General features: G+C 43.8%; 1 protein-coding gene, 1 long non-coding RNA gene and 1 other non-coding gene across 14 annotated transcripts in view; 1 reads left to right on the plus strand and 2 right to left on the minus strand.

Moving 5' to 3' along the window:
• LOC116696700 (uncharacterized) overlaps positions 1 to 2,745 on the plus strand; it is a 20,639-nt gene extending 17,894 nt beyond the window's left edge. The window contains exon 2 of the long non-coding RNA XR_004333809.1: positions 2,630 to 2,745. This is a non-coding gene — a long non-coding RNA (uncharacterized LOC116696700). The remainder of the gene's footprint in view (positions 1 to 2,629) is intronic.
• Positions 7 to 20,245, minus strand: part of htt (huntingtin) — a 34,052-nt gene continuing 13,813 nt past the window's right edge. For 6 of the 12 annotated variants that reach the window (XM_032526654.1, XM_032526626.1, XM_032526615.1 and 3 more), the window contains 41 exons: positions 20,083 to 20,206; positions 19,857 to 19,981; positions 19,629 to 19,739; positions 19,332 to 19,409; positions 18,022 to 18,245; positions 17,805 to 17,883; positions 17,515 to 17,676; positions 17,369 to 17,424; positions 17,094 to 17,242; positions 16,796 to 16,932; positions 16,576 to 16,692; positions 16,244 to 16,366; positions 14,722 to 14,981; positions 14,435 to 14,577; positions 14,045 to 14,273; positions 13,582 to 13,723; positions 13,275 to 13,454; positions 12,723 to 12,899; positions 12,420 to 12,496; positions 11,753 to 11,888; positions 11,497 to 11,619; positions 11,187 to 11,394; positions 10,758 to 10,903; positions 10,313 to 10,490; positions 10,115 to 10,219; positions 9,749 to 9,933; positions 9,542 to 9,668; positions 9,234 to 9,337; positions 8,767 to 8,921; positions 8,531 to 8,670; positions 8,359 to 8,444; positions 7,990 to 8,120; positions 7,234 to 7,366; positions 5,804 to 5,959; positions 5,450 to 5,640; positions 5,207 to 5,321; positions 4,317 to 4,530; positions 2,645 to 2,864; positions 2,242 to 2,404; positions 420 to 580; positions 7 to 265 (listed from right to left, as the gene is read on the minus strand). In XM_032526654.1, coding sequence (XP_032382545.1) covers positions 52 to 265; positions 420 to 580; positions 2,242 to 2,404; positions 2,645 to 2,864; positions 4,317 to 4,530; positions 5,207 to 5,321; positions 5,450 to 5,640; positions 5,804 to 5,959; positions 7,234 to 7,366; positions 7,990 to 8,120; positions 8,359 to 8,444; positions 8,531 to 8,670; positions 8,767 to 8,921; positions 9,234 to 9,337; positions 9,542 to 9,668; positions 9,749 to 9,933; positions 10,115 to 10,219; positions 10,313 to 10,490; positions 10,758 to 10,903; positions 11,187 to 11,394; positions 11,497 to 11,619; positions 11,753 to 11,888; positions 12,420 to 12,496; positions 12,723 to 12,899; positions 13,275 to 13,454; positions 13,582 to 13,723; positions 14,045 to 14,273; positions 14,435 to 14,577; positions 14,722 to 14,981; positions 16,244 to 16,366; positions 16,576 to 16,692; positions 16,796 to 16,932; positions 17,094 to 17,242; positions 17,369 to 17,424; positions 17,515 to 17,676; positions 17,805 to 17,883; positions 18,022 to 18,245; positions 19,332 to 19,409; positions 19,629 to 19,739; positions 19,857 to 19,981; positions 20,083 to 20,206 — 6,084 coding nt within the window. In that variant the 3' untranslated portion in view covers positions 7 to 51. The remainder of the gene's footprint in view (positions 266 to 419; positions 581 to 2,241; positions 2,405 to 2,644; positions 2,865 to 4,316; positions 4,531 to 5,206; positions 5,322 to 5,449; positions 5,641 to 5,803; positions 5,960 to 7,233; positions 7,367 to 7,989; positions 8,121 to 8,358; positions 8,445 to 8,530; positions 8,671 to 8,766; positions 8,922 to 9,233; positions 9,338 to 9,541; positions 9,669 to 9,748; positions 9,934 to 10,114; positions 10,220 to 10,312; positions 10,491 to 10,757; positions 10,904 to 11,186; positions 11,395 to 11,496; positions 11,620 to 11,752; positions 11,889 to 12,419; positions 12,497 to 12,722; positions 12,900 to 13,274; positions 13,455 to 13,581; positions 13,724 to 14,044; positions 14,274 to 14,434; positions 14,578 to 14,721; positions 14,982 to 16,243; positions 16,367 to 16,575; positions 16,693 to 16,795; positions 16,933 to 17,093; positions 17,243 to 17,368; positions 17,425 to 17,514; positions 17,677 to 17,804; positions 17,884 to 18,021; positions 18,246 to 19,331; positions 19,410 to 19,628; positions 19,740 to 19,856; positions 19,982 to 20,082; positions 20,207 to 20,245) is intronic. The other 6 variants (XM_032526688.1, XM_032526634.1, XM_032526604.1 and 3 more) reach the window with 3 other exon arrangements.
• Positions 19,137 to 19,266, minus strand: LOC116670814 (small Cajal body-specific RNA 14). Its single transcript, XR_004327133.1, has one exon.

The raw sequence follows: 20,245 nt of genomic DNA on the forward strand, positions 1-20,245 counted from the left end.
CCCCCCCCCGGCCTCTTTTTGTGCCTTCATGTCTGTCTTCGCCTGTTGCCCTCAGAGTGATGTATCCTGGTGGATTGACTGCAGACAGCCCAGCAGCCGGTAATAAGGGCTGCCTGGAGAGGCCACAGTCTCAAAGACGGACTGGAAGGCCCTGCGGTCCAGCTCCTCGTCAATCTGGTGCCGGTAGAAGTCCATGGCCACCAGACAGAACAGGTTGACGTCCACCACCTCACTAGAGCCCATACGGCTGATCACGTGTGGCAGTCTGGTTAAGAGGAAGGGGGGGGGGGCTAAGGACAACAGACCACACTGTTTGGTAAACTGTACATTTACACTTTGCTGCTACATCCCCACATACAGTATAGCTACGACAACCCAATCACTGTCCTGCTCATGTGATTCATGTCATGCAAGGATACAGGGCTGAGATCCACTGGGAGGTGGACGCGGAGACAAAGAAACAGGAGAGGCTCCACATGGCCATGGCCACTGGTGTCCGCTGGGTGAAGTTGGACAAGGACAGCAGCACCCAGTCTCGCACCATAGAAGACTGGCCAGTTGCATGAAGTGTCTGAAAGACCTGAAGGTGGGTGCAGAGCAGAGGGAGAAAGTAGGACAAGGAGAGGAATTAGACCGACAAACAGATTAAAATGATTTTTGCGAGATGTGCATTCATTAGTTAAGACAAACAAACCAGGTATATGCAGAAATCCTGGAGGTACATTCAATACCATTTTTAATACCTTCTCAATGTTTTTTTAAAAGCAACACGCCATTAAGTTGCAGGTTTATATGGCAACACATTTCTAACCATTAAACAGAGACTGAGATATATAAAACTACACCCTCTTGGCCAATAGAACAATGCAGATAAGGAAAGTCAACACAATAGATTGAGACCCACTGACTTCGGAAACATCTTGCATTTACAAAATTCCAACTTCAGAATAAAATTTCATTTTATGGTTTATTTTCCTTATTTTCCTAGAGTAGTACTTGTTGCAATCAACACTTCCCGCCTGTTGAAATTAACACTTAAAGAGTGAATCAAGAAAACCACACAAAACACTTTAAAAACTATTTCCCACCAAACACCAAAGCGGCTGAGAACAGGCTTAATTTGGTGTCTTATAAAATAAATTAAACATGACTGGGGTGAACGCCTGTGCCAACCTTGCATTACATTCCTCTGATTGTACAGATGTTGCCATACTTCCTTTGGGAAACAAATTTCATCCAGAGTTTTGTTGACCAGATACGGCAAAAGTTTAATCAACTAGCTCCGCTACCTTCTTCGTTGCTCTGGTTGGTTGTAGCGCTATCCTATTGCGTGCAGAGGGAATTTGAAAGACAACCGTTTATCCCGCCCCTCGGATTGAGCCCTGCCAACGGTGAGTTCCCAGACCCGAGATCATGATGTGGGTCTGGCTCGTCAGGCTAAGATGGTGATTAATACCTTTCGATGGCATTCATTTTTACCAATTTGATTTAAAACCCTGCAGACACTGTGAACTTAATTTCTTACAAAAGCATTCCATGTACTTGGCAATAACAAATATTCCTTTTCTGAAAACATGCATCAGTTCAGATTACTCATTAGTGCTATCCTTCCCTGACACAGACACATTGGCTGTCAGTTGTCTTTGATTGTCATTGTGAAATGGGAAAAGGAAGGCAGCGGTTCTAGAAAATATAAAAAAAATTCTGCTTAATTACTACGTTTTTTTCTATCAGTTTGAGAAATGCAGCTGCAGCAGCAGATTCTCCAGTGTCTTCCAAAAAAGATTTCTCAAAAAAGCACCACAATATTTTCATGTTTAAGGATAACTTCCATTTCAATAAGCATGGCTGTTTTTTCTACTCTACTATTAGGGTTTAAGTTACATCCCTGGACAACAACTAGAACACCGGCTTAGCTCTAGCTTAATGTTGTCTTGGCAACGCATTGTCTGATTGGACAACAAAAGAACTGCTGGGAAAGTCTAAACAGAGGTGCCAAGTAACAACTTCACTGAGACTGGACTTCACTGGAATTCTGTTGCGCTCTTTTGCTCATTTCTGTGGTCAAATAATTTGATAAAAAAATAAAAAATAAATGAATGATTATTAAAATCAGATCCAATTTTGCCTTGTGAACCTCATGTTCAGAATATTAGTTCTTTTTTTAAAATCTTGTTATTGTTTTGTGTAAAAGGAATTAAATGGTTGAGTGACTTTTTGCATTTGCGTGCTGCTGCTGACCTTGTAGACGACAGTGGCCATGAATTGTGGGTAAGGTTGCAGATTGGACAGAAACTCTCCGATGACCTTGTTCATGACGTCCTGTGGCGGGAAGAAGTCGTCCAGAAACTGGGGCAGAATCCTGGACACCACCCGAGCTTCGCTGGGTAAACCTTTGCGGATCCTGCAAACAGGAAACCCCAGAAGAGCAAATGATGACGGGAAACAAAACATGTGCTGCTACGGTTTTCCAAAACGTAGGTCAGCTGGCACCATCAAATATTTTGCCCACCCCGTAGAGGGCAAAGATGAACAAAGAAAGGTGAAATGTCAAGAGTGAAGTGCAACCAAGTGCTTTTTAGTATTAATAAAACTGTGTGCTTTACTTGTTTAATGGAGGGTGTGTGAGTGTGTGTGTGTGTACCTGTCAAAGAGCACAGAGACCCTCTCCATGGCAACAATGATCGACTCGCTGTCTGGGGCCTGAGGGTCAGAGTGGGCGGGGCGACCGGCAGGGCTGGCTTTCTCCTTGCCTGAGGAGAAACCAACATGACCTGCCGTGACGCCCACCGCCTCTGCTACGGCAGAGCCAGAGTCAACCTGACCTCTAACCCCTGTCACGTCTGAACCCGACGCAAGCACCGCTGAGAGGACGAGAGGGGGGAGGGGAGGCACCGGTTGAACCAGTAGGGGAGAGGTTAGAGTAGGGACACTGATATCACAATATTCAGATCAGAATTTAGTCAACCTCAAACTGAAAATTGGTGAAAATCTGGGAGCTGACTTCAGGCGAATCGCCTTCTTAAGACGTAGGTACTCTAAGTGACTGGTGCTTAAAGTATTGATTTCTAATGCCACGTTTTCAGGGTACGTTACATACTGAATTATCCTCTCCTGTGGCCTGATGTGCCTCAGCTTGCTTTGCTAGACTGCCCAGAAAGAGAGGAATGCCTAAAGTTATAAATCAGTTTGCATTTTTAAGAGCCGTGGTTTACTCAAAGGGTTTGCTGGCTAGCTCTTGGCACCAAAGAAGTGTTATTTAGCTAGTCAGCATGCGGGCAACTATATGCTAAGGGTTATTCTAGTTAGTAGGGGACGACGTAGGGGTTAGAGGTAGGGTATACCAGAGGAATGTATAGAATACATGTATCACATGCTGGAAGCAAGAGGAAGTTGTTTGTAATGCCGTCATAGGCATTATTTAAAGGTTGTGCTGGAGAAAAATGTCTGTTATGCTGTAAAAAGAAATGAATGTAAATCTAATAGAATTGGTTAGCATGATAAAGACATGTGGGTGTTAATGACAGTGAGTTTCAAGAGGGTAGATATTAAAACAATTGCAATATTAGCATGTAATATAAGCTGCATGCAATGGCGGTATGCACAATCAGGCTAGTATTAGGTATTAGTAGTCAGGCTAGGTTAGAATTTCAGTAGTCTTAGAGGCAGCTATGTTATTCTTAGGATTGTCCCAGTTCTGCCCCATGACACTTCCCCTTTCTTTTAGAGTCACGCTCAACAAGAGGTAAGCAGGGACACAGTAATGGGACACACCAGCCAAAGCCAAGTGAAACTGGAGTGGAGGAACATGTTTTCTCTTTGTGTCATTATGTACTTTTGTACTGCATTACTGCTATTCTTATTTTTAGCAGTTTTTGACAGGGAAGGCAAATCATTTGTGTGGGAGAGGTGGAGGGGACAGCCACAAGGGACACCGCTACATTTGACTGTATATACTATTGGGAAGGAAAGGGGCCTACGGTAGAATGAGTGTACAGGAAAGAAATGGGAGACATCCTCACTTAAGCTGTAATGACATTAGTTAAGCTTGCAGACCTTCAAGTTTAACCATTACTTAATTACAATGGCACAGTAGTTTAACTGATAAAACTAGTCTAATACTTGTTTAGAGGGCCCATGCAGGCAAATTAGCCAGCCAGTTCAATCCCATGGGGAGGAGTTTGCAGTGGGTTGAGAAAGTCACAACAGCAGTAATGGAAGCACCAGTCCCTATTCAATACATGCTGGAGATTTTGCCGGAATGCAGGATGCTACATTGCATTTGTGGGGGATCAGTCACATAGAGCCCTTCTTACCAGTGTACATGCAGGTGAGCATGAGGCCCAGGGCAGCCATGGCTCTGTGTGGCGACGGCATGTTGACTCTGTCCACGCTGAGTTTGACCAGCGCTTCTCCGTCCACACGTGACAACTGCTCTGACAACAGGAGGCGCTCCAGACCGCGCAGCACACAGTGATAGATGACGGAGGGAGTGGAGTCCTCGCTGGCCGACACCATCACACCACACAACTGAAAGACAGGGACAGAGGCAGGAGGTAACGGAGGATAGAGAAAGGCATATGGACAGATGATAAAAGAAAAAGGATGCATAATGACAGACACAGTGAATAGTTAAAAACAAAAAAGTACACCAGCATGTCAGCAACTTAACTTAGTGCCAATTCATTGTGCGTGTAAAAAAATCTAATTGGTTAGCCCTCTGAGGTCTAAGCCATTTTTTCCAATATTTGGTGTGCCTGGTCTCCTTGTGTAATAATGCTTTTATCACCTCAAACCAGTTATGCACCATCAAGTTATATACATCATTTCTTTCAGGAGACCCAGGGTGAGCTATCAGGATATGCATGCTGCAGGTATGTCACATGAATGTATTAATTGTTATATGACTATAAAAGACTATAAAAGACAAAAGAAAAGACTAAACAGAATCTCACTAAAATGTATTGAATCACACAGAGAAAGTTAATAAGTAAGGCTTTTGGAAATTGTTCTCCTAAGTCTTGGCAATCGGGGAAGACAAAATAAATGGCAACTAACAAAAATATATAACTATATTAATTTACCATAAAAGTTCATATGCTTTTATCCAAAAGGTTAGTTGTGTCATCTTCCGTATTTTTCGTGCATGCACATCCGCATCCACCCACACCCCCCTACTCATGTTCATGTTATTTCACACACAAACCTGTATAACTCCAGCCATAAACTCAGCTCCTACATCCAGAGGGTAGTTCTCCATCATGTAGAAAGCCACTGCGCACATTACCAACACATGCTGCTGGTTATGCAGGTTCACACAGCTGCAGCAGCATAAAAAAGGAGGAGACATTCAGACAGTAGTTAATTGTTTGAATAGTGAAGGGTAGCACCTAGTGGCCAAATGTTACACTGCATTCTTGGTCCTAGAGAGAAAAAAATAGACACTCACTGAGCGATAGCCCTGAGGTTGGACAGAAGATACTCCGAGACAGTGGGGATGAGTTGTTTGGCAGTGTCATCCAGCAAGTCACACTCCAACACATACAGAACTCCATGTAGAGCCCCCATGCGGCTGGGCAGGTGGGTGCTGCGCAGGGTGGTCTCCAAAAGGCGACACACAGGCTCTGCTATTGCCTTGTCCTAGAAATACACATTTAGACGGTTTACACATTGTAGAATATCAGATTATAGGCTAATGGTACACTACAACAACCAATCTCAAATGCACATCCTTCTCCACCATCAAAAGATTCCCCCCCCCCCCCCCCCCCCCCCCCCCCCCAACACACACTGCCATACTGACCATGCCCAGAACAGCAGCAGCCTTGCAGATGGCAGGCACCAGGTATTGATTGAGGATCTCATCCTCTGGCGGGTGGAGCTTCTGCAGTTCCATCAGGGTAGAGAACATCATGTCAAACTGGTTCCGCTCAGTGAAAAGGTCTGACACCGCCAGCAGCTATAGAGAATGATAAGAGGGGGTAGACGGTGGAGCGGGTGAGAGGAGAGCTGACCCCTTGGTCGTATACCTCCTTGTCCTGGGCAAGATCATGAGACACCACCCTCCTCCCACATTACTAAGCAACTGTCTTCAAGCCATCCCAAACTGGATGAACACAAACTTTCTGAAAATTAATGGAAATAACAGAAGTTGTGTTCATCGGCTCCAAATCCACTCTTTCAAAACATCATCACTTCAACGTTACCATAGATGAGACCTCAGTCCCTCTGTCAACGCAAGTTAAAATCCTTGGTCTCATTCGGGACAGCTCCCTTTCATTCTAATCCCAGATGAAAGCAATTACCCTGACTTTGTTCTTTCACCTCCCTAACATCTCCAGGCTCAGACCCTCATTGTCACAATCCAGCACTGAAACCCTAATTTATGCCCTTGTCACGTCTGGACTACTGCAACTCACTTCTCACCTTACAAACAGATTCCAACTCGTTCAGAACTCTTCTGCTAAAATTCTCACTGGTACCACATCATCTGAACACATCCCACCCATCCTTATCAATCTACACTGGCTCTCTGTGCACTACCGTATTTAATTTAAGACCCTCCTCATCACCTGCAAAGCACTGCATAATCTCGCACCCAGCTACATTTCTGACCTACTACCAGGATATGTCCCTTCACGCTCCCTCAACTGGCCTCCTTCTCATCCTACATTCCACCTCTCCACCATGGGGGCCAGGGTCTTCAGCTGTTCTGTACCACGACTCTGGAATGCCCTCCCCTCCCTTAGACAGTCAATTCATTTTAAAAAAATGTTGAAGACCTTAAGAAAGCTTTTAATCTTTAAGTCTTCATAGTACTGCATCGTCATAAAAAACCCTCCCGACACACTTTATTTTTACTGCTTTTCTGACGTTTTTTAACACTTATCAGATGTTTATTTAGTTAAATGTATTTCTATGAAGCTAAATGTATTCTATTTTCTTCTTTTATGCCCTCTTAAACAAGATGTCCTTGTGTATCTAGAAAGGCGTCCGCCAAATAAAATGTATTATTATATCTAAAAGAATCCCAGCAAACATTTCTTTTTCCCGAACAGACAAGCAGGTATGGATTTTTATTGTCTGCTTTCCAGAGTGAGGAGAACTAAGGTCTTTGTTTACCGTTTTTCCAAGAATAATTTGGAAATCTAAGAGCATCCTTGAGAGATATAAATGAACAGAGGACAGGCTGAACAAATAAAATGATAACCAAGTGTCTGCATCGTAGCTCACCGATCGAACCACTTCACTGACGAGGATGGTCGGGGTCCTCCTGTTACTTGGGGAGCCGGGGATCAGCCACTGGCTGTAGAGCTCCAGGAGAAACTGGGAACATGAATGAATATCCACACCTGCACGATGCTTCCTGAAAGCACAGATAAACGGTAGTTATGTTTCCATCAAGCAAATTTAATGGAGAGAAGTAGCATTGTACAAGTTGGCCATCTGCGCAGAATACAAGATTGTGGCAGAGACATTTGGTGTCAGCAAAACGACCGTTCACTGCTGTGTATATGCAGTGTGAAGGACCATACGATTCATGCTGTTGAACCAATTTTTCAATTTACCCCACTAGGCTGAGGCACAGGCAATAGCGCACCGGAACTCCACTACGCACCATGTTCCACAAGTGTACGATGCACTGGATGGGACCTGTATCCCAACCCTTCCCCCATTGGATGGATACCGGGACTATAGTCATGTGAATAACATGTTCCCTATGTTACAACTTGTTCGGCAAAGCAGTTTCCAACTCCCATTTTGTGCATTAATTTTTTTTTTTTTTTTAAAAGGACCAAAACAAAAAACACCTCAAGTGAGAGTGAAAATGTTTTGCCGTTTCCATCAACATTTGCAATAATGCGATACTTCAAAATGCGCACAAAAATACATTGATAACATGACAAGTGATACATACCATTGTGCATTCTTGTTTCAGTGCATGCGTGTTGAGACTGAAGAAATTTATAAGTGACCTATTTGACTGACCTAGAGTTGATAGGAGAGATGGGTGGGGAGGTGGGCGCTGGAGTGTCTGCTTCATCTTCTTCATCCTCACCCCACTCTTCCTCCCTCAGTGGGGTAATGTTGTTACCTAACCACACTGAGTGAATGGAGACCTGGAGAAAGAGAACAAAAAAAAAACATTTAACATTGTGCTATTAAAAAAAATCTATTAAATACTATTGATAATACTGTGCAATGTCTGGTATACTGTGCAATATCATTACTCCACACTGCATATAAAACCATACTTACCTTTTTTTTTTTATTATTTGTATATGTATATAGCGTCTTAGAAGTGTGCAATAGAACACCCCCCCGCTTCTACACCACTTCTTTTTATGCATATATTACCTGTCCCAGTTTGTAGTCCATGTTGCCCATCTCCCTCTCCGTGTTGATCTGAAGTAGCAGCTTCTCATGGCTGATCAGCGTGCCTGCTGAAGAAAAATTGAACAAGAAATTGGAGTGGTAGGTGCAAGTGCAACAGCTGTGGGTGGAGTGAGAGATTTTGTGAATTTCTTACCAGCTGAGGCCGCCGATAGCGAGGGTACAGGATCCCAGGCGTGGTACGGATGGTGTGTATGAACATTGTCTCTCTTAGACACAAGAGCCTGAATCTCTCTCTCCACCTCGCCCCTGATCACTGCAAGTTTCCTCCCAAACCTGGGCACACACAATATTTTAACATCCTTGCATGCTTATTCTGGGAAAATTACTCTCGGTAAAAGGAAAAACCGGCTGCACAGCTACTGTACGTACCGGGTTTCTAGGGCTTTGAGGCTCTTGTTGCGCGGCTGCTGTTCCAGACAGCTGACTGCAGGGTTGCCAGCAGTGGGCAGGGTCATGGCACTCAGCACCAGGCTGGTGATGGCCTGCACTGCTAACACATTCAACTGGGTACGCTCCAAGTCCTCCTAGAGACAAAATGATAAACAAAACACTGAAACCAATGGAAAAGACGAAAATGAGAGGGAACTGAGGGCTACAGAATAGTTTCCCGCTATTTATTCCAATGTGTCTGAGGTCTGTCATGAAACGCAGAGTGTGTATTTCTTCAGTGCTTACATGCTTAATGTACACAAATCAAATGCTTGCACGTTTCTTATTACAGTAAGCAATTGTGGGAGTTCTTATACAGGCAAATAGGAGTGATGAGTACTGTAGTCATGTCAACCATACTAACCTGCTGTGCGTGTCTGTGTGTGTTTGTGTGTGTGTGTATATACCTCCTGCTGCGTCTCCTCCTCTTGGTCCATAGTGATGGGTTGGGTGACCAGCACCCCCAGCAGTGTGGCCCAAGTCTCCTCAAACTGCGTCCTGCTGCTCCAGCCTAAACACATAGCATCAAAACCATTCAAAAGAATATACTTTATGCATCTGTCCCACTGAGTGGCACCTGAGTGTCAGATTTTTGTCAGTTTACTCTACTAAATCATTCCAGGTGTGCAGTAATAAGTAGTAGACAATGCCACTGATGAGATAAATATGATTAACACAATAAAGCCCATTTCATGATGTGTGCCTGTTTCTGTACCCAGTGTGTTGATGCGGTAGAGGAACTCTCTGAAGACATCTTTTTCCTGCAGGAAGTCGACAGGGATCTCAGGCAGCGTTGTGCCATACTCTCCTCCTGGCTGAGGGGACCAGCCCAGTTTCCAAACCTACATAATACATAATTTTAACAGACCAATAGACTCCTGTGTAATACAAACTCAAAGCATAATATCTTTCATACACTGACCAGTGGAGGTACTCGGGTGTAGCTGTTGACCAGAGGCAGTCGGGACAGACTGATGACAATGTTACGTAAGGTTGGTGTGAGAAAAGCAGGGAATGCACTGTTTCTATGGTGACCCAGAGCAAGGATGCTCTGCAGGCCATCCACCAGCTCCGCCATAATCTCACATGCTTGCCACTCGCACAGGTCTGTAACACAGGTGAAAGCTTTAGGATATGATATGAGGATGATGGCAAATTCCCTCTGAGATCCGACTCAGAAGATATGACATAATCTGACATCAAACAGAGGGGCAAAGAAAAGACCTGAAAAACACTATAAAAACAGGACAACCCAGCAGATTTACTGAATCTATAAGTGAGTGCTCACGGTCGGCATGTGCCGAGTCCACTTCATCTCCTTCGGCGTCTCTCTCTGCCTTCATTTTCTTCTTCTTCTCTGGATGCAGAAGCTGGTCCCCAGGACTAACAGCCACTGGGAGGCCAAGACAAAATGTTTGATCAGAATTGACAAGACATGCAAAAAGTTTGAGTCCAAGAGAGTCATGGCATGTGGTGGCCTCCTCACCTGCAACAATAATCAGGCGTAGGCAGTAGATTAGAGAGCAGGTGTGTGTAGTGTACTCTAGGGTGGAGAGCTTGTTCCAGACGCAGGGTTGCTGCAGGGCCAGACACAGGCACGACAGAGCCCACTGAAGATCCACACTCAGGGGCAACTGGTTCTGGAGGAGATGCCATGCTACCACCTGGGCAAAGAGAGAGACATACCACGATGGAAGATTAGGTAATCACACCTAACATCAGAATTTAAAGTAGAAAATTAGGATGGAATTATGGGGTCCATATTACATTAGACACAACATTACAACTATTATATGACTGGCACTAAAGCCTGGAAGTCTTACCAAACAAGAGAAATAAAGTTCTTTCAAATCATTTGATTATATGAATCTACAAGCAAGAATCAGTCAAACACGTTGGAAAAATCCCATGGTAACTATGTGGTTTTTTACCTCAGCGGCAGTGCAGGTGAAAATGGTGATGAGGTGCTCCTTGTCAGAGGGGATATGTAGTGAGGGAGGCAGCTGGCTTACACTCAGCAGGTACTGGGACAGAGCTCTGCAGAGCGACAAAACCCTGGGGTAGAAACTTGGCTCATCTGAAAAACAGACACAGCATGATGACACAACAGTGCAAAAGGAGAACATTTCTCCTGCAATATCACCCCTCAGATTTAGGCTTCAACCCAACATTATTCTGCTTACAATACACAATGCAAAGTCAATGTTTTAAAAAGGTAACTACATACACAATAATGTCACCTTAAGTTCAAGTTGTACATTTAAGACACTACAAAATGACTCAATCTGACAGTATATGGCATAACAGAACTCTGACTTCAATGCTTTCATCCAACATCTCTCCTTCCCTTCCACTCTCACCATACACTTCAGCCAGTTGGCTCCAGTAGGGCTGTGGCTGGGCGGGTGGCAGGAAGGACTGGTGCGGGACAGGAAGTGACCCGGTGACCCCTGCGAGCCGCTCTAGGGTCACTTGCAAGGCAGTCTCCAACAAGAGCGCCCCCTGACCCCGTGCTAAACGCTGCATGCCCATACTTAGGCATGGGCACAGCAGGCTTAGGTTGAACTCCTGGACGGGGGGGAAAAGGCCAGGTTCAGATGCAAAATAATCTAAATTTAATTAATCAATATGGTCAAGAATATTTATCCTCAAGGTCTGATATCTGGGCACCTTGCAGCTCATGATGTTAAAGAGTTCAGTGGGGGGTAGTTTGGTGAGGAGTTCTGTCGTCTCCAACAGGGAAACATCTCCACGAAGACAACACTGAGACTTCACCAGAGCCACGTACCACTCCTGAAAACAATTATTTTTTTATTTAACATACAAAAACTATTTAAACCTCAAATTTTGAATATATTTCCCTTGCAGGATCAAGACAGTAAAAACATGAAATACAGACCCACACAATGATTCTCTATTCACTAACCTTATCTGCAATGACCAGCTCAGGGGAAGGTGGTGGATCCCCATCTAATGGGTGTGATGTCACAGGAGGTGTGGGGCTGCTGGTGTCGGCGACAGTGGCTCTGAACCGGTCTAGCAGGGAGTAGAACCTCTGATGCCTGAGATAAGAGAGATGAATTCACTAGCAGTTATCACAGGTAACTTAACAGCTACTTTACCACACTACAATTTACAAGACCCAACCCTTTCCCTCAAGAGCAAGCATTTAGTGCTTAAACAAGCAGAGTCTCAGACAGAACCAGGGTCTTGGTGGACTGGCACATTTGTTTTGTTTTTTCAGACTGAAATCTGTCCTACAGATGGATAATTTGAATGCCTGCAGCTAGTACCCTAAATTACCCCCTGAGAGTAAAGGATATGAAATTATTTTGGTCTGAGACACCTTATTAGGTAACCACAATCCACATATTCATACATTTATATTCAACATTATTTTGGGAACCCCAGCAACAAAACTAAACTAGTCTAAAACATGCAAATACTTGGCAGTGTGCACTTATGATCTGGTCTGAGCAGGTGGGCAATGCAAGCGCATACCCCCTACTGCTGACAGTAGGTGTAAAATGTGCGACAGAATTCAAAAACCACAAACTATTCCTTAAATTGGCTGCAACACAGAAGAGCTTTACCTCTGAGCCAGGCCACTGGTCTGGAGATATTCCTGGATCCTGTCTAGTTCCTCCACAGGCAGCTGAGCTATACTGTTCTGCAAGGTGGAGGGACAGAACAACACATGATCAAGTTGAGGGAAATCAAGTACAAACAAAACTTTTCCTGAGCAAGAAATCAACAGGTTTAATCAAATGTTCAGAGAAAGACATGTAAAGTTAGCATTTAAATAGGTTCAGCCTATAAGGGCTGCCACTACCTGTGTGATGCTAAAATAGAATTTCCTTCCGACAAGAAATTGCAAACCAATCCATAAGATGTACCTGTAGTGTCTCAGCCAACAGCATCTCTACCCTGCGACACGCCAGTGTGTCCACCATGCGAGCTAGAACTCTGAAGGGTGTACTGAGCAGCTTGTCCACATACAGCATCAGCAAGGAGCCAGACTGACTCAGGTGGATGCCTTCCAAACACTGCAGAGTCTTCTTCAACATGGTAGGCTGCAAAAGAGGAGAGGATTCGGTTAGTAAGGCACAAAAAGAGATGACAGAGGGAGAGCAAAGAGAGGGACGTGAAGAGGAAGAGCAGTGAAAGAAGAGGAAAGATGTTTTAAAAGTTAAAATTACACCAGTAATGACAAACTGAACAATTAAAAAATTGGTTGACCTAAAGGAGAGAAGAAATGGTAACAAAAAGGTAGATGAAAAGAAAAGAACATTTTCAGTAGTGATGGGTACTGGACAACCTCAACAGTATGGGGAATGTAGTGGTGGACCGATTGGTTGTTATTAAATGTTGTGTATAAATGAATGGTTTGACTTGACTAATGAGGGATGATGATGATGATGGGAGAGATAAATAGGTTTTAGTCTTACAGTACTGAGGTTGTCACAGCGGGACTGGATGGCCTGGATGAAGAGACCACTGGCAGCTGTGTTGCGGTGCACAGCACTAATGAAATCTTGCACTGGAGGTTCATGGGAAAGGTTGATGAGGTCACGCACATGGTTGACGATCAGCCAAGTCAGATGCTCAGAGTCATGAAGGTTCTGACACTATATTTTCCATATGAAAAATCAAAATTACACATTAAACTTTAAGGATTGTGTAATCATTTTTTTCCAATCTCAATTTGTTACTTACTAAATATTTTGAATTGTCTAACACCCTTACGAGTCTTACCACATAGTCACAGAAGAGGATGAGGGCTCCCCTGCGTACGATCTCTCGGTTGACCATAGCTAACCGAGTCTCAGGCTTCTCCTCTTCTCCTTCCCCTGAGGAGTGAGGGCTCAGCAGCTTTGTGCACGAGTGGCTGTGTCTCCTGAGAGAAGGATGGAGACAGGGTAGATAGTCACAAGATACAGTGCTCTGCTCAAGTTCTAAGAGGGATTTCATTTTGAAAATGTCTTGCACTACAAATAGATTTTCTGCCCCCTTTTAGTCATACAATTTGTGATACTTCATTATGTTTTTTGTGATATGACAATCCTACATCACTAATTTGATATTCTATTACACTGCCCATTTGTTGGTGTAAGTGGGAGGTCCTTCCCTTTTCAGAATATCTCCCATTGGCCACTTGAACGTGTATGATTAAGGTCTCCAGAATTAAAGTGGACTTCCTTACACCATCTGTTCTTACCTGGGTGTCTGGTGCACCTCAGCCCACCAGGAATAGTTGGTGTAGTCGATGATGAGGAGGACCTGGCACCACAGCAGCACCAGGGAGGGGTGGGTGGTGATCAGGCACTGCACCATGCTGTTCAGACCCTCTAAGGGGTAAAACAGTCCGGCCTCTGTGCTCGTCTGTCCACCTCCTCCCTCCCCCTTCAGGAGACGGCTCGCTGCAGCCGTGATCCTGCGAAACATCCCTGGAAGGAACAGGATAGCAAAAGAGTGAACAGATTGTCACGGGGTACTTCCATTCAAAGTGCACCAATAGCAAAGAACATAATGCAACCGATTTGGTGAAATGTAATAAAATTCATTCTAAATCTGTTTAAGACACAAATGAGAAATGATATAAGCTCACCACTTTTGAAGACATGTATGAGACACATGAGCAGTGTGCCCAGCTGCTGGCAGTAGAAAGTGTGTTGCTGCTCTGTAATGTCCACTTTAACCTGTCTGGAGGAAATGTCATCCAGCAACACTCCTACCAGCTGAAGCAGAAACCTGGAAGGACGGGAATAGGGGACACACGTCAAGTAAAAAAAGACACAGGGGCAAAGTATTGGATAAAAAAAAGAAAGCAGGGACCTTGTAAAAGCATCCCTCTATCTCAGAAGCCTGTAGAAAATAGACCGTACATTCACTAACCTGGCAAAGGTTTCCTCAGGCAGGGCTTTTTCTACCTCGCCATTAGCTTCCTGGATGCCAAGTTCGTTGGCAGTGGGTGGGTCACATGGGGAGGGGCTTTGCTGATGCAGGCGACGAATTGTGTGGCAGGAGAGGAGATGAGGGGTGAGGGAGAGTTCGTGGACCCGTGACAGGACAATGTCCTCAGTGGACTGGGAGATAAGTACCCTGAGCACTGCCAGGATACCAGACACCCATAGCTGGACTGTAGCTACTGATGCCTGAATGAGCAGAGGATTAAGTTTAAGTCAAAAATCTGTATTTTGCAATCACTTAACAAAAATAGACAAGGTGTTACGTAGGGCTGCACAGTCACAGAGGACAGAGTAACGGGAGGAAAATTCAACAGATAGCAGTTGGTTGTACGTCGGTCTCAAGGTTTACCAGTTTACCAGTAAACGCAACATTTTGTCCCATCTGTTTTTCAGACAACAGCAGTGACCAGTGCTAGTCGGTGCTAGTTAGTGTCTGTTAGCTGTTAGCTCCTGTAGGACGCACTGGTGCTAATGTCCTCGCAGCCGCTGCAATAATGTTATATGGATATAGTTTAATTTTGCGTTACATGACCCATTTCTTCTGTAAAGCCGTGCCTGTGTTGGATCTCTCCTCTACTCTCTCTCGTCTACTCTCTCTCCACTTAATCTCCGCGCCCAGCCACACAGCGACCGCCGGTCCACACTTCTGACATTTGTCTACAGTTTTAATTCTTTTATTAACACAGCTGTATATTGTTAAGTATGAGGGGCAAACCTGTATTTGTACCATAGACCGTATATACACAGTCTATGATTTGTACCAGTGTTTCCGCGGGTAACTGCTATCGCGCCGGCCACGGCAAAGAACACAGAAGAAGTTATTGAATGCAACTCACTTCAGTTGGTAGAGTAACAGCGTGGGAGATGGAGCTGCTGGACCTGGTGATGGCCAGAGATGTGACCCATGGCCAGAATATCATAATTCATAAAAATGCAGCACGGTGACAATACAGACATTTCACATACACAACGTGTGTATCCGCCATTCGACCCGTGCTGGACCCGTTCATAATGAGTCAGCCGTCACTCTGTGAGTGGCGTCCATCGCACTCCCCCTCTCTCCCTAGCTCTTTTAATCAGTTATTGTTGAAAACAAGTGAAGGAGCTTTCTCAGAGATACATTTAAAAAAAAAAAAAAAAAAACATTCTCGATATTTATTTCAGATAGCTAATTTTCATTTACATGTGTTGCGGCTGTATGTTTATACAACTTCAACATAAGAATATTGTAACATAATATAGATCATAAATAGCCTATGTGACAATAAAATTTGTTTTGGTTAAAATCAACAAATAATCGTGAGAATAATCGCGATCACAATATTGATCAAAATAATCGTGATTATCATTTTGGCCATAATCGTGCCGCCCTAGTGTTCCGGTACATCAGACAGGCAAGTCTGTCCAGTCTTTGTGTGCATTTTCAAATATCAGATGAAACGTCTCACCATGGTGACCGGGGTGGTGAACATACTCTTGAGCAGCATGTCTACAGGTCTGAGTGAGGAGGGCGCCACAGTTTCAAACAGAGTGTTCAACACTCCCAATGCCTCCGGAGAGTCCAGGTGCATCTGTGAGGACACAACATACAAATGTTTGATGATAAACTACGGTTTTCACCAGATCATTTCATTACTTACATGCATGCAAGTTGAAGTCTCAATGCTAATATTTGTCAGTGTGCACTAACAATGTTTGATCCTACAGTGTAAAAAGCTTGATTTTATTTTCCAGGGAGAGGAGAGTTCACAAACGTATACACCTGAATCCATTTCCCTACCTGCTGTTTAGCAATCAAGGGAAGTATGACGTCAGCAATCTGCCTGGACAATCTCTTCCACTTGTCCTCGTTCTCTTTGTGACACTGCTGCAGTACAAGGATGAACATCTCCAATACCTACGACAACACATGTAAAAGCAAATGTGAGGCACGGAAAAGATTGGCTGGAATGTTTTGACATTAGCATGCGGTGTCTGTTTGAATCTACTTGTGACTGTACCTGGTGGTGTTGCACAAGTCTGAGCAGCATGGAGACCACCACTTCTTTCTGTGTATCCAGCTCTTTGCCTGCATCTGCTTTGTTTGAGCCCCTCAACACAAACAGGTCGTGGACTATTGGCTGCAAGGCTGGGATGGCTGTGGAGAAAAGAAGAAAGTAAAATTGAATTACTGCAGACTCTGTAAGGAATGTGCTTTTGGGGTTATGTTAGTTTGAAGTAATGTTTAGGAATGTAAGGGAGAGCCAGTGACGTGTTTTCAAGTACAATAAATGATTGTGTATGTAGTGCTTTTCTCACCATGTGTGACAGCTTTCCTGCCGCTCGCCATGATGCCGTCACAGAGCTGAATGATCTTGGGGATGCTGATTATCTGCTTGGAGTGGTAACGCTCATACGACAACAGAACCAGGAAGAAAAAGATGTTGGGAATGATGGCCTCCGAATCTCTGTGCGAGAACAGGTATTATTTTAGTTCACAGGACGGCCCTGGAATATTTGAGTCCTGAGAGACACATGGGTTTCTGAAAATGTCACAATACATTGCTTTTACAAGAGTCACAAAGAACCCTCACCTGAACTGTCCCACTTCAATGTACTCAAACTGCTTCAGGACAAAGCCTATGAACACCTAAAACATAGAACATATATTTCTGAGTGTGCTTAATTTCACAATTTAAAGATGAACTCATGCAAAAGCATGTATTTGTTTTTCTTTTACCTGATCTGAGTCCAGCAGGCAGTAGTTGACCCTAAGCTGCACAAGTTGAGCGAGCAGGTCCAGTACTTGTCTCTGCAGGGCCACAGACGTACTGGTAGTGTACTGCTTTAAAGCTTTGATCACCAGCGGCTCAAACAGACGAATGTGGTTGTGGATGGCATTCTGGAAAATAAAAAGATGAGGCCACAACTTTCAGAACAGCAGCATTGTATTCAAGCAAATGAGCAATGGAAATCATCCTTTATTTAAAAAAAAAGAAAAAAAAAAAAAAGATTTAAGTGTAAGTTTACCTTGTCTCCTCTGTTGCGTGTTGCATTTGCAATATTGGACCTCAGTTGGTTTGAAGCCTTTTGCATCACATCAAACCATCTACAAGTGGAAAAAAGGCCAGTTCTGTAATGTTCTACTTGTTTTCGACATGTTCATTTTTGTGAATTTGTCTGGAATTATGTCAGTCCATGCATACAAATGTCAATGCAGTGTAATCTGTGTGTTGCTAAAACTCACCCAGAGGTGTCGTGTTCCTGTTCTGCCTGCACCATGTTACGAAGACTGGCATCGGCAAGAGCCTGAGTGAAGTGAGTGTATGGCGCCATGAAGCAGTAGTGGTAGAGGCCTGGTCGCAGACTGGACGATCCAAGACGGAGAGCCTTGCCCTGGGAACGGCTGGGTCCACTCAGAATGCCCTCGCACTGAGAGGCCAGGTTGGTGCCAAACAGGGTCTTCAACAGCTAAAGAAAGAGACTTCTTCAGTTATTAAAGGAAAACCGTTGACCGTTCTCTTGGATGCGTTTCCATGCTAATCGAATGTGATCAGTTTTAGCGCAAACCTCTAATTAGCTTATAACGCTAGTTGTTGGGGCAAGAAAAAGTAAAAAGAAATGGTTATTTCTATACCACTAACAAGGCTCAAAAATAGTACCACACTTCCACAATTGCATAATGAGGGTTCCTACATGTAAACCGAAGCATTTAGAACTTTGTAAGTGTACAGACTAATTTGTTGTTCAACTGGTTGTGACTGTTTTCCCAAAATGGTGCCTGGCTGTATACCAAAAGGTACCGTCTTTTGCACCGGAATCGTCCTTAAAGGCACATTTCTTCCACCTAAATAAAATATAATGTGTTCTCAAATTTAGTCTGGAATGTCTAGAATGGAACATATTCATCATCTAACAAATCAGTACCTTTTTGTTGCATCCAAATCATAATTAAGTTCCAACAGTGTCTTGTAGGATATTTCCTATTACCAGTTTTGTGTTGATGTTTGAATCTTGTTACATCCTGCAATATGTCTGTTTAAATGTTTCCTTGTAATTTAGTGACTTCGGTCTACTTGCTTTGTGAGGGCTAAGGTCTCTGCGGAGTAATTACTGAAGGGGACCTAACTAACAGTTTCCGAGATCAGTCAGATTGGCTGGCTGTGCTTTATAAAAAAATATATCTTCAACAGATTAATTTTTTAAGAAAATAAAAATCCTCAAATTTCTCTTCTAGGGGCCGTTTCTGTAATAAATTATTTTTAGGAAACTAGACTGCTATACAGTGCAGAAAATTACATCATCCTCCATCATGTTTATCTAACAGTTAGTAATTAGCTAGTATATTACTGTGTGTATACAGATGTATGGAACCATCGCACAGGAAAACCCGATGCCTTTACAGGCCCTGTCGGCAGGAACCAGCCTCACTCTGTGTGGAGTCGCACCGGTTGCAGCACACCGCTCAATGTTGCAACCATAAAGACACCACACACAAATGTTACAATACAAAACTAAATAAATATACAATCAGAGACATAAACACAGATTACTGACCTGTTGTACACAAACTGTAGCCATGGTTGGTTCCCTGGAGAAGCAGGACTTAAGGTAGCCCAAGATTTCCTCCACACACTGAAAGAAAATATAGTACATTTTATTTAATTGATGGTTACAGTCAAGGAAATAGGAGTGTTTAAACATTGGCTTATATGAATGGAACAAATTAACTTTGTTATAAATATTCAATTTGCTTTCATCTAGTCCAATCAACCAGAACCTCCTCCTTCCTGCTCCCAATAATAAACACTTTACAATGTCTGAATTCCAAAAAAGACCATTTCATATCTTTACCTTGCTGATGTCATGTAGTGTGGCCAGCTCCAGGAGCTGGGATAGAACATCTAGAGTGGCACGCAGGAAACCTCCAAACTTCTCTTGGCTACTGTGGAGGTCCAGTGTTACCTAGAAAGAAAGAAAAAAAAAAGTAACACCACTACCAACCACCATCTAGGCTACTAAAAACTGTTAACCCGTTTCTGTTATGATGGGAAGTCATTTGAAACGGATGTGTGTTCTGACCTTGTAGTTGGCATGTGTAGCTTTGAGGACATCATAGAGCTTGAGGTAGGGTGGAAGGTGGTAGAAGTTGCCAAGAGTGGTAGATTTGTTTACAGCTGTTGACCCAGTGCTGTCTGCTGGCCTGCCTGCTCACAAAAAGCACAACATCAAAACTTTTTCAATATTCACAGATGCCTCAGAGAGATTATCTGTGCCCGTGCTAGTGCAGGGTCAGGTGGGCATTTACCTGTGTTGACCTCATTGCTTTTCTTTGGGCTCATTGGGGCAGCACTGGGCTCAGCATCCTTCTCCTTGCCTTTTCTCCGGATGGGACTGAGGGAGGGGGTGTTGCTCAGGGAGGGGAGGGTGGCCTTTAAATAGGGAACAGAATAGAAAAAGTGAATACAATG

The sequence above is a fragment of the Etheostoma spectabile genome, chromosome 2 (assembly GCF_008692095.1).
Source record: "Etheostoma spectabile isolate EspeVRDwgs_2016 chromosome 2, UIUC_Espe_1.0, whole genome shotgun sequence".
In the NCBI taxonomy this organism is placed as follows: domain Eukaryota; kingdom Metazoa; phylum Chordata; class Actinopteri; order Perciformes; family Percidae; genus Etheostoma; species Etheostoma spectabile.